Source organism: Paramormyrops kingsleyae, chromosome 13 (assembly GCF_048594095.1).
Source record: "Paramormyrops kingsleyae isolate MSU_618 chromosome 13, PKINGS_0.4, whole genome shotgun sequence".
Lineage (NCBI taxonomy): Eukaryota > Metazoa > Chordata > Actinopteri > Osteoglossiformes > Mormyridae > Paramormyrops > Paramormyrops kingsleyae.
In genome coordinates this window covers 10,635,947-10,649,766 of record NC_132809.1, presented here as the reverse complement: position 1 = coordinate 10,649,766, position 13,820 = coordinate 10,635,947, and the positions used below count along the sequence as shown (strand labels likewise).

The window sequence follows — 13,820 nt, the reverse complement described above, 5'->3', positions numbered from 1 at the left end:
CTTGTTAATGTCTTTTGGCTTTTGTTTCCCCCAGGTGGTGCTGTGCTCTGAGTTCCATTGTGTCCCCTGTTTGGTCCCTTTGGTCCCTTTAGGGGGACTTGTAGTAAGTCAGTCATCAGCTCTGGCAACTACTACAACCTTTGAAGTGGGAGAAATTCATTTGTGTGGTTTACAGTAATTTTCAAAAAACATATTGAATTACTCTACACTTGTCATTGGACATTTCTGTGAAATTCCACCTGTAGTAAGTCAGTGATCACCTCTGCCAACTACTACAACCTTTGAAGTTGGAGAAATTCGTTTGTGTGGTCTACAGTAATTTTCCCAAAAAACTTATTGACTTATTGAACTCATGGTTGGATATTTCGTAGAAATTCCACTTGTAGTAAGTCATTCATCACCTCTGGCAATTACTACAACCGTTGTAGTCAGAGAAATTCATTTGTGTGGTTTTCAATAATTTTTCAAAAAAAAAAAAATTGTCACAAATTGGTTTACTATGTATGTGTAATTATTGTATCTCCTTTAGGATTTAATTTGTTATACTTTAAAAGGCAACTGAAATAGTTTGTTCTTCTTCCTAGTGTCTTTTTGGAAGAACTTAACAGATTTTTTTTGTTAGAAAATCTTGGCAGAAATGCTACAGTAGTAGTGCTTGGTTCCCCTGTTCCTACTGTATGCACTTTGTAGACGGTCCCTAGCAAAATGCTGCGCTTCCAATGCTGGTTTTTTAGTTTCGCGGAAAATGCCTCATCACTACAATAATGAATGAATTACATATCAGTCACTATACAATGTTGTAGTACAATCTGTATATTCTTCCGAAAAAGAAAATCTGACTTTTGTGATTTTTGGTGGTGTCGTTTCAAAGATATAGGGGAGGCAAATCCTAATATCGAATATAAAACCAACTTTACCACGCTTAGCGGAAGTTACATTTTTGGTAGGTGTAACATTTTCGGTAGTGACAAACAGCACGCGCGGCCTGTGTATGGCTGCAAATCGGGAAGCGCCGTAAATGTGGTGGTTATTTTTTGACATGTCATGAGAAATCAATTTGAATTTACCTTTTGTTCTTTTTTTGCTATCGGCAGTGTAGGAAAAACGATTTATTTCAAACGGGATTAAAAAAATCGGGAGTACGGGAAGGTACGTGCAATTCACATACCAAATTTAATCGACATCGAAAATTGTAACGCAAAAGCCATTTCCTAAAATGGAATGATCAAGTACAGCAGTCCGTACATTTACAAAACAGGCCAGCTATCTATAATGCAGTTAATACCCAAATTCAACAAGTTGGTACAAATATATTATTACTTACGTATTGTTTAACTTATTTAACCGCATTTAGCCACTCTACTTTAAGCTCGCAGCGTCACTTTCAACCTCCTGGAGGAGGGAGGATATTTCTCGCCTTCTGCAAAAGACAATCTGAAGTGAGGCAGCTGGGGTGTATTGGTTGTGGCCGTAGTCTGTTGTAGGTCTATATTGGCCACCGTGTTTGCCTTTCAAGGTGACACGAATCCTCCCATCTGCTCCATAGTAAACTACTGAAAGAACAAGCAATGAATAACACAAGTGAAATGATGATCTAATGTTTATTCATGATTAATGAATCGTCACCCATCTCAAGTAGAATTATATTTGTTCATAATTCGTATTTCATTAGTACCAGTTATTGCTAAATATTTATGCCCCGTCAAGTAAAGTGTTACCAGTTAGTTATTTCCGACTTCCACGTGCACATTTGTTCTACATTTGAATAGCTGGCCCATTTTTATATGTGAGGCTCTGAATATTGTTTTGATCCTGTCCTATAAATGTTTACTTTAAAGGGCTCCGGCATGGAGATCCCCGTGCTTGATTTCGAAGTCTATCGTCTCGGTGAAAATGTGACGGATGCGAAGCTGAAGGAGCTCAGCCGGGAGCTGCGGACAGCTTTCACTGAAATTGGGTTTGTGTACCTGAGGAACACTGGCATAGGCCAAGAAGAGGCACGTGATCGCTAAGCATGACGTCACTCACATTCGCATTTTTTTTTTAGCTGACGTTTTTACCTATGTGGCCATCAGGCTAGTGTCATGGGCTCGACGGTAAAATTACTCTGCAGACCACGGGCACAGCACCCCAAAGAAATGAGCTGGCCAGCCACAGACTTGTGACTTATTCCTTCGACTTCACAGCATATTTTTAATCACTTGACCACCCAGTTCTCAGGGTTGCCAACTGGTGTGACACTAACGCTTTCAGATTCTCATGCTCACGCAAGACATCTTACGTGAAATCTATATTATTCCATTATAAGCCAAAAATTAGCTGCATCAGAAGTGTTGGGGTAGTTTGCAAACCCTAAATCAGGGGTCTCCAACTCCGGTCCTGGAGAGCTACTATCCAGTAGGTTTTCTATCCTACTTGGCGTCTGATGAGCCACACCTGGCCCTGGGATTTACCTGAGAACAGGTGTGGCTCATCAGAAGCCAGGTAGGATTGAAAACTGACTGGTTAGTAGCTCTCCAGGACCGGAGTTGGAGACCCCTGCCCTAAAGACTATTTACAAGGTAATAAAACTCTTACATACATGTAAATGAGTGTGCAGACTTGTCTGGAATTGAAAATGTCATGCTAGCCAGCTGGCCAAAGTTGGCAACTCTGAGTTCTGAGATTTTGCTCCACCCAGTCATGATTAATGCTCATATTATATATCACTGTCTAGGTCGATGCAGTTATAGAAATATCAAAAAAATTCTTTCTCCTTCCGGAAGAAGTTAAAATCCCTCTCAGCAGAATGAGCAACACTGACAACCACGGTTGGGTGGCCCCCGAGATTGAGAGGTATGTATTTGCATTTTTGCCTTCAAGTTGTTTAGTATTCTCATCAAAATATGTATTTTAAATTGTCCCCATTTTTTCCATTAACAGGTTAAATCCTAGTAGACCAGGAGACTTAAAGGAGGCTTTCAACATCACCTCTCTGCACACTGACGCTGTAAATACACCAGTTTAAAACAAACTTTAAAACAAGCCATAACATGTCAGGGAAGAGTCACATCTTTGACATAGTAACAGTCCAGTTCTGTTGGTCTTTAACCGCTCAGACACCATCTGATACTTTGTATTTATTCCTTTATTTTCTGTTTTCAGGATATTCTGTTTGTTCACTGTGTAGTTTTTACATTTGTTTGCATTATGTTAACTGGCCTGCATTGTGTGTACTGTCCTTGCACAGGATAAATACACCTATAATTATTAACATCTTAGATATTAGTCTTAACCACTGCTGTGCTCTGACAGTTTAACGTTGCTTTATGTTTGAGTATTATAGTGTAATTCTGTTATTTTCCAGGCCTGGCCTGCAGAGGACGTGGTACCAGGTTTCCGCAAGGCCTTTGAGTCATTCTTCATGCGGTGTAAAGATCTGTCCCTCCACGTGCTCAGAGTCATGGCCTTGAGTCTGGACATTGACGTGGACATCTTTGTCAACTCACACAAGAGCATAGGGAGTGAGTACAGGCTGCGATTGCTTAATAAACGCATACACAATGATCCTTTCTGGATAAGACTGGCCACCCCTATAATAGAGAAAATTATGGTGGTACTGTCTTATGGTGCTTTTCCACTGGTGTGTAGGAACTTGACAAATCTGCTTCTCTGCTGCATTTAACAGGATCATTCCTTCAGATAATTCATGCATATCGATGCAGGTCACCGGTATCTCTGTGCATTCAGATGGTGGTGATGCAGCCAAATCTGTTTTGTCACACTTTTCTCCCTGGTTATGAGCAGGGCCTTGTCAGTGCGGGTACGACTCAAATAATTTACAGTGGAAAACAGTCTCTTCACGGTATGGCTCGGCAGAGGAAAAGTGTCATTATGTACAATACAACATTTTTACCCACATTGCATCAGCTCCAGTGTAATGGGGACACGTCCATAGACACATGGATGGATGGATGGATGGATGGATATACTTTCCCCCCATGATTCGTCAGCTTATCATGGTAGAGGGGTTTATGTGCCTCCGTGATTCCAGGAGCTATGTTCTCTTTAGCACTTGTCCATGATAGGCTCTCCCATGGCAAATTGGTCCTAAGTGAGTGGAGAGGCAAAGTGCAATTCAAAAGACCCCCATTATGGAAAAGAACATGGATCATGTCAAAGGCAGGGGCCTTGGTGGACCCATCGCTGTCTATTAAAACTGGCTTTAAGACCATGGGATGTAACCTTTGGTGAGAACAGAGCCTGAGCTAATGCAGGAGGTAGAGAGATACTGACTAGATACGGGCACTCCTCACTTAACGACCTGTTTACCAACCGCCTGGACTCACGACCAGCTCTCTGGCTGTACAAGAACTTCGGTCGTGGAAACGGCAGCATTGCGTCAGCGTCAAGCATCTCATCTCACATCACCATTCCTCAGTCTCATTCCCGCAGTTTTTTTGGTACATCATTTTAATAATTTTTACTGGTTGTATATTTTTGTTCTGTAATATGAAAGAGATATGCTAATTAAAAGATAGTGATCATGTTGGAGTTTCCTTTAGACCTTTTCTTTACTCAGAATAAATAACAAAGATTACCTGTATTTACAGTATGAAAACCTAAGTAATGTATATTAGAGCTGATTTCCTCTATTCTTATACTTAAAATAAGAAGAGGAGGCTCCTCGTTTATCAACCAATTTGCTTAACTATCTAGTCATAGGAACGTAACTCGGTTGTTAAGTGAGGAGTGCTTATATAGTCTCACCACAACGCAGAGCAAGGGCTCTGGAACCAAATTCGTGGAGAAGAGCTGGACTCCACTCTGTTCTGGAGTTTCCCTGGGTGAGAGGCATATGGTAGGAGTCAGTCAACTTGTAGCCCTCTAGTTCGGTGCCAGTATGTTGGAGGTCAGCCTGATGAAGCGAGGCAACCCTATCGTTTAAATTCAAGTTGGAAGAGGTGCTCGCACTGTTGTCTGTGTTTATGTACTGAACGTCAATTCAGAGTGTTCAGCCTTTCTGGAGACCCTCTGGGGACTCCTTTCTACTGCTGGGGTACTTTAATGGTCACATGATTAACAACAGTGTGTGATTGGGTGGAGCGGCCTGCCCGATCTGAACACGAGCAGTGCCGTCTTTATTGCCACAGTTACTCCGTAACAAACGGCATCTTTGAGCACTAAGTTGCTCATAAGTGCACCAGAGCACCCTAGGTCATCGATCGATGATTGATTTTTGTAGTCGTCTTATCAGATCTGTGACCGTGTGTCTTGATCACTCGGGTGAAGATAGGAGCTGAACTATTGACTGATCACTACCTAGTGGTGAATTGGATCAGGTGGTGGGGAGGAAATGGCGTAAAGATCTGGTAAGCCCACACCTATAGAGAGGGGGTATTTGGCCAAGACCCCTGTCCGAGATATCAACTTGCACCTTCAGCAGAACTTCCATTCCATGGGCGACTGGTGCCACTGAGCCCAAATGGGCCATTTTCCAAGCCTCAATTGCTGAGGCAGCTGTGCAGAGCTGTGGCCGTAAGGTTGTTGGTGCATCTTCTGGCAGCAACCCCAGAACTCAGTGGTGGACACCAGCGGTAAAGGGAGGCATCAGGCTGAAGAAGGAGGCCTTCTCAGCTTGGTTACCTTATGGGACTCCGAAGGCAGCTGACAGGTACCAGCATAACAGGGGGTGGTGTCGGCATTACAGTACAAGCTAAAGTCTCAAACTAAGAGCTGCCCTTTGATAGGTATGAGGCAGGAAGTAGGCAATAGCCGCCCATTTAGCAACAGTATGGTTTATTGTGGGGTTTTTTTCTCTGACTACCTCACTACTCGTTACAGGGGGTGGGTTTGATGTCACCCCCGTTACGCTGATAAGTTAAAATACCGTGTCCCGTTTTGAACCTAAACTAGATGCAACAAAAAGTTCCAGCACTAATTACTGGTGTCTACAACTGTAAGCGGTTGCATTCTGTGTCTTTAACTGGATGGCAGTGGTTCAAATGGTGTAATTAAGTTTGTAGTATTTCCAGTTTTATTTGGCACAGGTTTTCGGCAGATATTACAATACACAGCATCAGTCTGTTTTGTGTCATAGGCTCCTTTAAATTGCCAAAGTACCCCACACCACCTCTTTGCCCCTGCTTTATCCACAATATCTCCTTTTTAAAAAGCTGTTGTGGCTGCTCCCCTTTCTTCACCGACACTGGTTTCCTCTGAGGGAGTGCTGTTCTCTCCCATGACTCGCATGTATTACCAGCACAGTAGTATGTCGGTTGTCCCGCTAAGTCAACAAACCTCACTGTGCATTTGTTGTGCATACATTGTCCATTATCAAAATACTGTGATTGGCAGCAGGCCAGGTTATTTTAGTCGGCGGTGACAAAACTCTGCTGTGTGCATTCTCCCTAACCTTTCTGAATTCTCTGTGGATTATTACTGTGTGGATTTCTGGTAGACTGAATTTTACTGTGGACTTTTGTTTTAGATTTTGCTGGATTTCCCTTATTGGATGGGTTGCTTTGGATGTATTTGCTCTTCCAGTGAGTTGCCCTGTGATATCTTTCACCTGCCTGCCTGCCGTGGTTTGTTCAATAAATCCTCCATTTGTGTTTGGATGACTGTGTCTGTGCTTGTGCTCCATTACCGGTCCTGACATGCAATCACAGAGGAAGTGATGTCATTAAATTGGATCTTAAATTTGATGAGCGTTTGTCACATTGACATTGAGGAAAATAATATTGCGATAATTATTGTTACTGAATTATCACCCAGCCTTACCCTTGGCAAACTTTATCATCATCCCCACCCCTCCCTGAAAACTTAATCTGCCCCTGGCAGGGGGCTGGAAGGGGACTGGTATAAAGTGTCGGTATCAGGATAAAAATATTTATTTAATTTTTTAATTGTACTGGGCTGAATAGAAAATCAGTGTCACCCACTTCAGCTGTTTAGTCAAAGGGCAGTTCTTACATAGGATATGTTTATTGGTGAAAGGGCAATTCGTATATAAGTTTTCAGTATAAGGGTGGGACTTACACCTGTTTTAAGGCAAATGCTTGATTAGCATAAATTACCACGACAATATACCTTGTTTAAAATCGAGCTACAATTTATATTATGCAAAACTCAGAAGTAAACTTCACCAAGTCAGTAAACCCACTTTATAATACATCCCTCAAATCTGCAAAGCCACACACTGCAGTAATAATAATAGTGATCACCAAATGTAAATATTTATGTAATTTACTGGATGCTGCAGATAAATTATTGATCTCGTTAGTCAATATGTACTTTTTTGCTCAAACACACACTTCTCATTTTCCGGATTTATCAGCATGAACTTTAGTCAGAGGTAAATCGTCAACAGTAGTGGAAATTATACGTCCAGGACCAGTGCTGATTTATATATTGTACAAAATTTGAATTCATGTCGTAACTAGACTGGACTCTGGTTTATGAAGATTCAGTTTGAGGGCCTGCTTGTTGTTAAGTCAACTTTTTATGAAAAGTGTTTTATGTCACTGGCGTTTAACTGGTCGGTGTGCTGTCCTGTAGGCAGTACGAATGGGAGTACCCTGCGGATCCTGTACTACCCCCCGGTGAAACGTGCGATGGTGAAAGAGAGGCAGCTGCGGTGTGGGGAGCACTCTGACTACGGCAGCATCTCCCTGCTGTTCCAGGACAGCAAAGGAGGCCTGCAGGTAACCGTGCAGGACTGTGTAGGGGGAGCAATGGCCCAGTCCAGAAGGGGGCGCTCTTCTCTTTATGGCAGGGGGTTATCATAATCAGAATGATTAGCTATACAGTAGAGTCTTGCAACTCAAACGCCTCTTAACTCGACCAATTTGGACATCGAAATGGGCTGTCGAATTTTTTTCAACTCGGCCATTCCTGCTAAAACTTGTATGGGTCGAAATGCATTCAACTGGATACAAATACGGACCTTAAAAGGGTCAGTCGAAAAATCTAGCTGCAACTCTACTGAAAACTCAGAACAGGGCAAAAGAAAACAGACTGTACTAAAACTTGTACAGATCGAAACGCGTCTCTGATGGGCTGAAACAAAGGCAAATGGACCTACTGAGATGCTGATGCCTGTGAATCGCTCTCAGTCTCGTGGTACCTCTCTACCAAGTTCTACGTGTGAAAGCTGTGTTCCTGTGTTCGCTGTGAATTTTTTGCACTTTATCTACAGTACATTTAGTGATACAGTAATCATTGCCCCCTAAGGAGTGAGCAGTGATAGCAGCAAACCAAAGAGGAAAGTGGTGAAAGCAACTAGAACTTATAAAGGAAATTATAGCAAAATTTGAAGGTGCTGCATGTGTCTGCTCTGGCTTCGGAGTGTGGGATTGTCATTTATTTCATGTTTATTGCTTTTGTATGTGTGCTTTTTCATGCATGTATTAGCTGTATATTGATTGTTAATGCTTTTCATCATTAGTTAGGTAGGAAGATAAGATTGAATAGGGGATCATTTTGGGGGTCTGGGACGGATTAAATTCATTTACATTATTACAAGGGGAAATTTGAGATGGAGCTTGACCAAATTGCAACTCGACCAGCCTTCTGGAATGAATTAAGTTCATGTTCCAAGGTACCACTGTAATAAGAATCAGAATTCATTTTATTGGCCGGGTACAGCTGCATGCACTAGGAATTTCTTTTGGCAGTATTGGCGCATACATTTACAGACAACATAGAATTACGAAAAATAGAATGAGTAGAAATAAAATGATAGAATAAAAAGGTGCACACAGTGCAAAGCTGTAGAGTATACTATCAATAAATATAAACTTAAAGGGAAAGGGGATATATTTTATGTTTTAATATTACGTATTCAGCATGGAATATCCAGTATATGATGACAAGTTGAATTGACACATGAAACAGATGTGCAACGTTACATGCAGAGTTAGTGGAAGAGTGTAAAAAGTGGGAGTGTGTAAGCAGGGTCAGGGGGCTTGTCGATGAGGTCAAGACATGCGGAGTGACTGGACCCTCCTGCTCTCGTGTATTAGGTGAAGAGCAGGTCTGGGGAGTTTATAGATGCACCTGCCATTCCTGGCACAGTTCTGATCAACATCGCAGACTTGATGCAGAGATGGACAAGCGACGTTTTCATATCAGCGGTGAGACTGACACACGCACAGACACCTGTCGTTTCACCATATTTGTAAATACTGCATTTGATGAACCCCAAGGTGGTATTTCAGAAACATCTGATGAATACACACATTTTCCTTTTTTCTCATATGAAAAATATCAGATTTGGAACTTGAAGACTCAGGGGTGCATGTTTGTCTTTTTGTAGAAGCACAGGGTTTTGCTGCCCCCTCCTGGTGATTCAAGTACAAGACAGTCTCTGGTTTTCTTCGCACAGCCGGATGATGACATCATTGTAATTTGCTGTGATGGATCAAACAAACATCCTCCAGTAAAGACAGGGGACTACCTTTTGGAGCGCTTTAACGAAACGTATGGACAAATGCACTCTGAAATCTTATTTTTTCCTATTAGTGCTTTGATTTTTTTGTTTTCCTGTAAGAAATGACTTTTGACTTAAAAAAAAAATGCACACGCATGCATAATGTATTTACATAGCAACCTGTCTATTTCCTAAGACACATTGTGCTGCTCTACAGGGTGCAAATGTATTGTCACCTTTTATTATTTACAACATAATAGATTTTTGCTAGTTTAATCTTTAAAGCTTCGGAGACGCAAGTTTTAGTAACAGCTGTACTAATTAAAGGTCTTCCAACAACAGGATTTGACAGCTATTGCTCTTCTCACTGTTACTGCAGGTACCGGATGCAGGGACATGATGAAGAGAGTAACCAGGCGTTGGAGGAAGCAGGAACCAGGTACGAGGGGATGCAGCAATGTTTTGAAAGCATTCAAGTATTGATCAGAATGACTTGGCAAGCAGGTCTTTTTCATTTTGGTAAAGTCCTCATTTATGACCCCTTTTTTTCTATAGTAACAAGAAGAGAAAATTGGACAGTGGAAATAAACAAGAGCAAAAGTCAGACAAGAAACTGAAGAAGGGCAAAGATAAAAAGGGGAAATTCTCCAAGTAACCTTTCAGTGATTCCATGTGCACATGCTATAGACTAGGGAAGTAAATGGTTGATCTCAGGGTGATTTAATTTGATGCATCAGAAACCTTCTATTTCTAACACAGTTTGATCTGATTAATCGAATATTCAATTATTTTGATGACCGAAATTTAAACTTTAAGTCTACAGAACAAAATTCACATAGTCCTATATAAAGTTCCATGGGAACTTAATTACACACTATTAATGGAATACAAAGATAGTAAAATCTCAGAACATCAATTAGGGGTCCAGGTGCCAACAGTGGATCCTTGTTGTTTTTTTAATTTATTATGAAATTGAGAGAACACAACAGTGTAAAATTGTCCAAAGGCCAACTAATGAACTGTACACTGTGTACAGTAAAAAAAATCAAATACATTAAACCAAGGGGGGGGGGTGTCAGTGAAACTTCAAAGTGTAGATTAGTAAAGTGACATCACATGGTTTTGTATTCAATGGAAAACAAGATTGATCTGCGGGTCAGATTTAATCACTAATTATAGACATGTTGGGAGTTTGTACTTTGAGACCAAAGTGTTGGATGAGCTGAGATAATTGCTCGTCCTCCGTGAGGGAAAATGAGTTATCATCCAGTGTGATCATCTCCATTATTTTAGTAGTTATTAGCTCTGGTACTGCTAACTATCCGTATTAATAAAGTTTAAATATTGCCTGGCAATGTCAGCCAAGACTGACACATCGGACTGGTACTGATATGTGAAGATATCTCTAAAGATAACGTTATTTTTCACTTAGCTAGCTAAGTAAGCTAGTGTTGCTACCTCAGGGTCTTGATTATTGGTATAGTCCATCCATCCATCCATCCATCATCTTCCGCTTGTCCGGGGTTCGGGTCGCGGGGGTAGCAGCTTCAGTAGAGGCACCCAGGCCTCCCTCTCCCCAGCTAACCCCACCAGCTCCTCGGGGGGGACACCGAGGCGTTCCCAGGCCAGCCGAGAGATATAATCCCTCCAGCGAGTCCTGGGCCTGCCTCGGGGCCTCCTCCCTGTAGGACATGCACGGAAAACCTCTCCGGGTAGCCGCCCAGGAGGCATCCGCACCAGATGTCCAAACCACCTCAACTGGCTCCTTTCGACGTGAAGAAGCAGTGGTTCTACTCCGAGGCCCTCCCGGATATCCGAACTTCTCACCCTATCCCTAAGGGAGAGCCCAGACACCCTGCAGAGAAACCTCATTTCGGCCGCTTGTATTCGCGATCTCGTTCTTTCGGTCATTACCCATAGCTCATGACCATAGGTGAGGGTAGGGACTATTGGTATAGTAGCATGTAAAAATAATAACTTTTTTGCATTACAAAAGAGGAACATTTCCCCAAAAAATCATAATGTAAAGATTACTGCAACCACTAAAGTGAGCATTTTGCACTTTAAAACAAAAGCAAGTGAGTTTCCCGAAAAGCATTGTAGTGCAAAGATCATCAGGTAGCACTTCCTTTATGAATATTAATGAACCTTCCTACACTTTGGAAATTCGCCTGCTGGCACTGCTACTTTGTGTATCTACCTGAAGTACATGAATGCAGGAGTGCACAGCTGGAGTATCTTTATTTCCCCCAAAAAACAGTTTCTGACATTACAAATACATGCATTGAATCACCACCTTAATCGATTCATCGCAATGCATGAATCGAAAGTTGTCCTAGTAATCTTTCCTCTGATTTTGTACTCTTCGTGTATTTCCTCTAAAGCAGCAGCAATTACATCGAATGTGTGTGATTCTGTCATCCGTCTGCAAGCCAAAGCTGCTGAACATCTCTCTAAAGATGTACTGTACTGTCTATCCAGTGGCAGGTGACCCCCAAGTCTTCAAACTCTTCATGTTTTCAAATGTATCCTGCACTTTGAGATGCAGTGTTTTTCTTGTCATGACTGTACACTGAGGTTGCAAGGTTTCTATAATTTTCCTAAATGACGGTAGTTCTATAATAGAAAATGGCTGGCTTCCTTCACAGACAAAACTGATCAGCAGCTTGTCAATCACTGCCTGTGTTACCTTCGTTGCAGGGCTGGAAAAGGCACTAATGATCTTTGGATTCTTTTTTGAATTAGGTTGATATGCATATATATATATATATATATATATATATATATGCAGATTAGGTTACATTTGGTTTTATTATACATTAAAACTTGAATCATCAATAAATTGGTAATTATGTATCTATGGGCACTTTGGACAAATAGCAGTAAGTAAAAATAATATATGACTATAAGTATAAGTAAATTTTAATATATATATATATGAATTATTATGTATATGTTTTGTGATTAATGGTGTGAATGAATAATATGCTGGGCTAAGCAACTCTTCCTTTTAAAAGCAGTCTCCTTTAAAAACATTTATTTACTTTATTCTTACATTTTAAGTACATGCATTCATTAGATAGGAATAAATTAAAATGCAATGACGTTCTGCACTTAACGTTAGGTGAAGTGTCACAAATAAAACCTTTAGTGAAGTGTACGAATTTGTGTATAACGTCACAGTATGCGCTTCAATTTATTTAGATTTTTGGAAAATGGATATGAAAACATGCAGACGTTTAGAATGAACGTTTTTTACGAACGTGTGTTGTTTGTAAGGTTCACAAGATATTTGTCATTGCTTGCACAAGCGCGCGTATGAGGAAAAACATTCGGACAGTGTGTGAAAAATGGTACTATAAGGTCAAAGTGCCCATAGTTACCAAATTACCATTAATAGGGTTCAAATAGGCATCATATTGACACTTACCGGTACGTTTTTTCAGGTTGGAGCTGGAACTTTTGTACACATCGATGTCGCTTTTTTTTGGTGCACACAGCCTGCATCGCATTATGAAACTGTTCTTTCTGACATCTTGAAGTGAAAAAATAGAGTTGATTTGAGGCCACGGGTGATCTGCCCCCGATAGCTCACACACGTCATCCTCTGCTTCAACCATCATCTTTCTAAACGCGCGCTGAACTTAATCGGGAGATGCGTAGCAGACTCTCGCGAAGCAGCCTCTCCAACGTCTCGCGAGACTTCAGATCAAGTCACGTAAACGAATTATTATTTTATATATCTAATATTTATTACAATTTTGTCAGTAACGGAGGAACGCCATCAAATGTAGCGAAGTAAAAGTAAAGTTTTTTCACTAAAAATGTACTTGAGTAAAAGTAAAAGTACCTATCATTAAATATACTCTAAAAGTACTAGTTACCCCAAAAATTTACTCAAGTAAATGTAACGAAGTAAATGTAATTCGTTACTACCCACCTCTGGTAATTATATCTTCGTGGGGACTCACCATTCATTTCTATGGGGAAATCTGTAATCCCAACATGACAACGTTAACTCCTTCCCAGCCCTAACTTTAACCATAAGTAATCAAACCAAATACAAGACGTCTGGCATTTTTAGTTTTTTGATTGTATTGACAGATCTTTGTGGGGACCTGAAAAATGCCCCCCAAAGGATCAAAATAACAGGTTTTTGTAACATTGTGGGGGACATTTGGTCCCCACAATGTAATATTAACCTAATCCACACACACAGATTAGGTATCTGAGTCTTTGTGGGGATTCTCAATTCATTTGTATGGGCATATCCCCAATCCTAACTATGGCAACCTTAATCCCTACAGTACTAACCAAGAAGTAACAGTAACTAACCAAACAAAATACAAGACTTTTGGAATTATTATTCCTTTGATTGCATTCACAGAATTTTATAAAACTGAGTGAG

At 40.9% G+C, this 13,820-nt stretch overlaps 1 protein-coding gene across 1 annotated transcript; it reads left to right on the top strand.

Moving 5' to 3' along the window:
* The first annotated feature begins 937 nt into the window (after window positions 1-937).
* LOC111859521 (uncharacterized) lies at window positions 938-11,824 on the top strand. Its single transcript, XM_023842277.2, has 10 exons — window positions 938-1,149; window positions 1,839-1,997; window positions 2,717-2,835; window positions 2,923-2,989; window positions 3,347-3,503; window positions 7,540-7,685; window positions 9,006-9,116; window positions 9,299-9,462; window positions 9,792-9,851; window positions 9,968-11,824. The coding sequence occupies exons 2-10, from the start codon at window positions 1,848-1,850 to the stop codon at window positions 10,065-10,067; spliced, it is 1,074 nt and encodes a 357-aa protein (XP_023698045.2). The 5' UTR covers window positions 938-1,149; window positions 1,839-1,847; the 3' UTR covers window positions 10,068-11,824.
* The last annotated feature ends 1,996 nt before the right edge of the window (window positions 11,825-13,820 follow it).

Excerpts from the sequence above, each read along its gene's own strand:
- LOC111859521 (XM_023842277.2), top strand. The coding sequence starts at position 1,848 with ATGGAGATCCCCGTGCTTGATTTCGAAGTCTATCGTCTCGGTGAAAAT. Across the intron at positions 1,998-2,716 it reads CTGGCATAGGCCAAGAAGAG|GTCGATGCAGTTATAGAAAT; the intron begins GCACGTGATCGC and ends ATCACTGTCTAG. Across the intron at positions 7,686-9,005 it reads ACAGCAAAGGAGGCCTGCAG|GTGAAGAGCAGGTCTGGGGA; the intron begins GTAACCGTGCAG and ends CTCGTGTATTAG.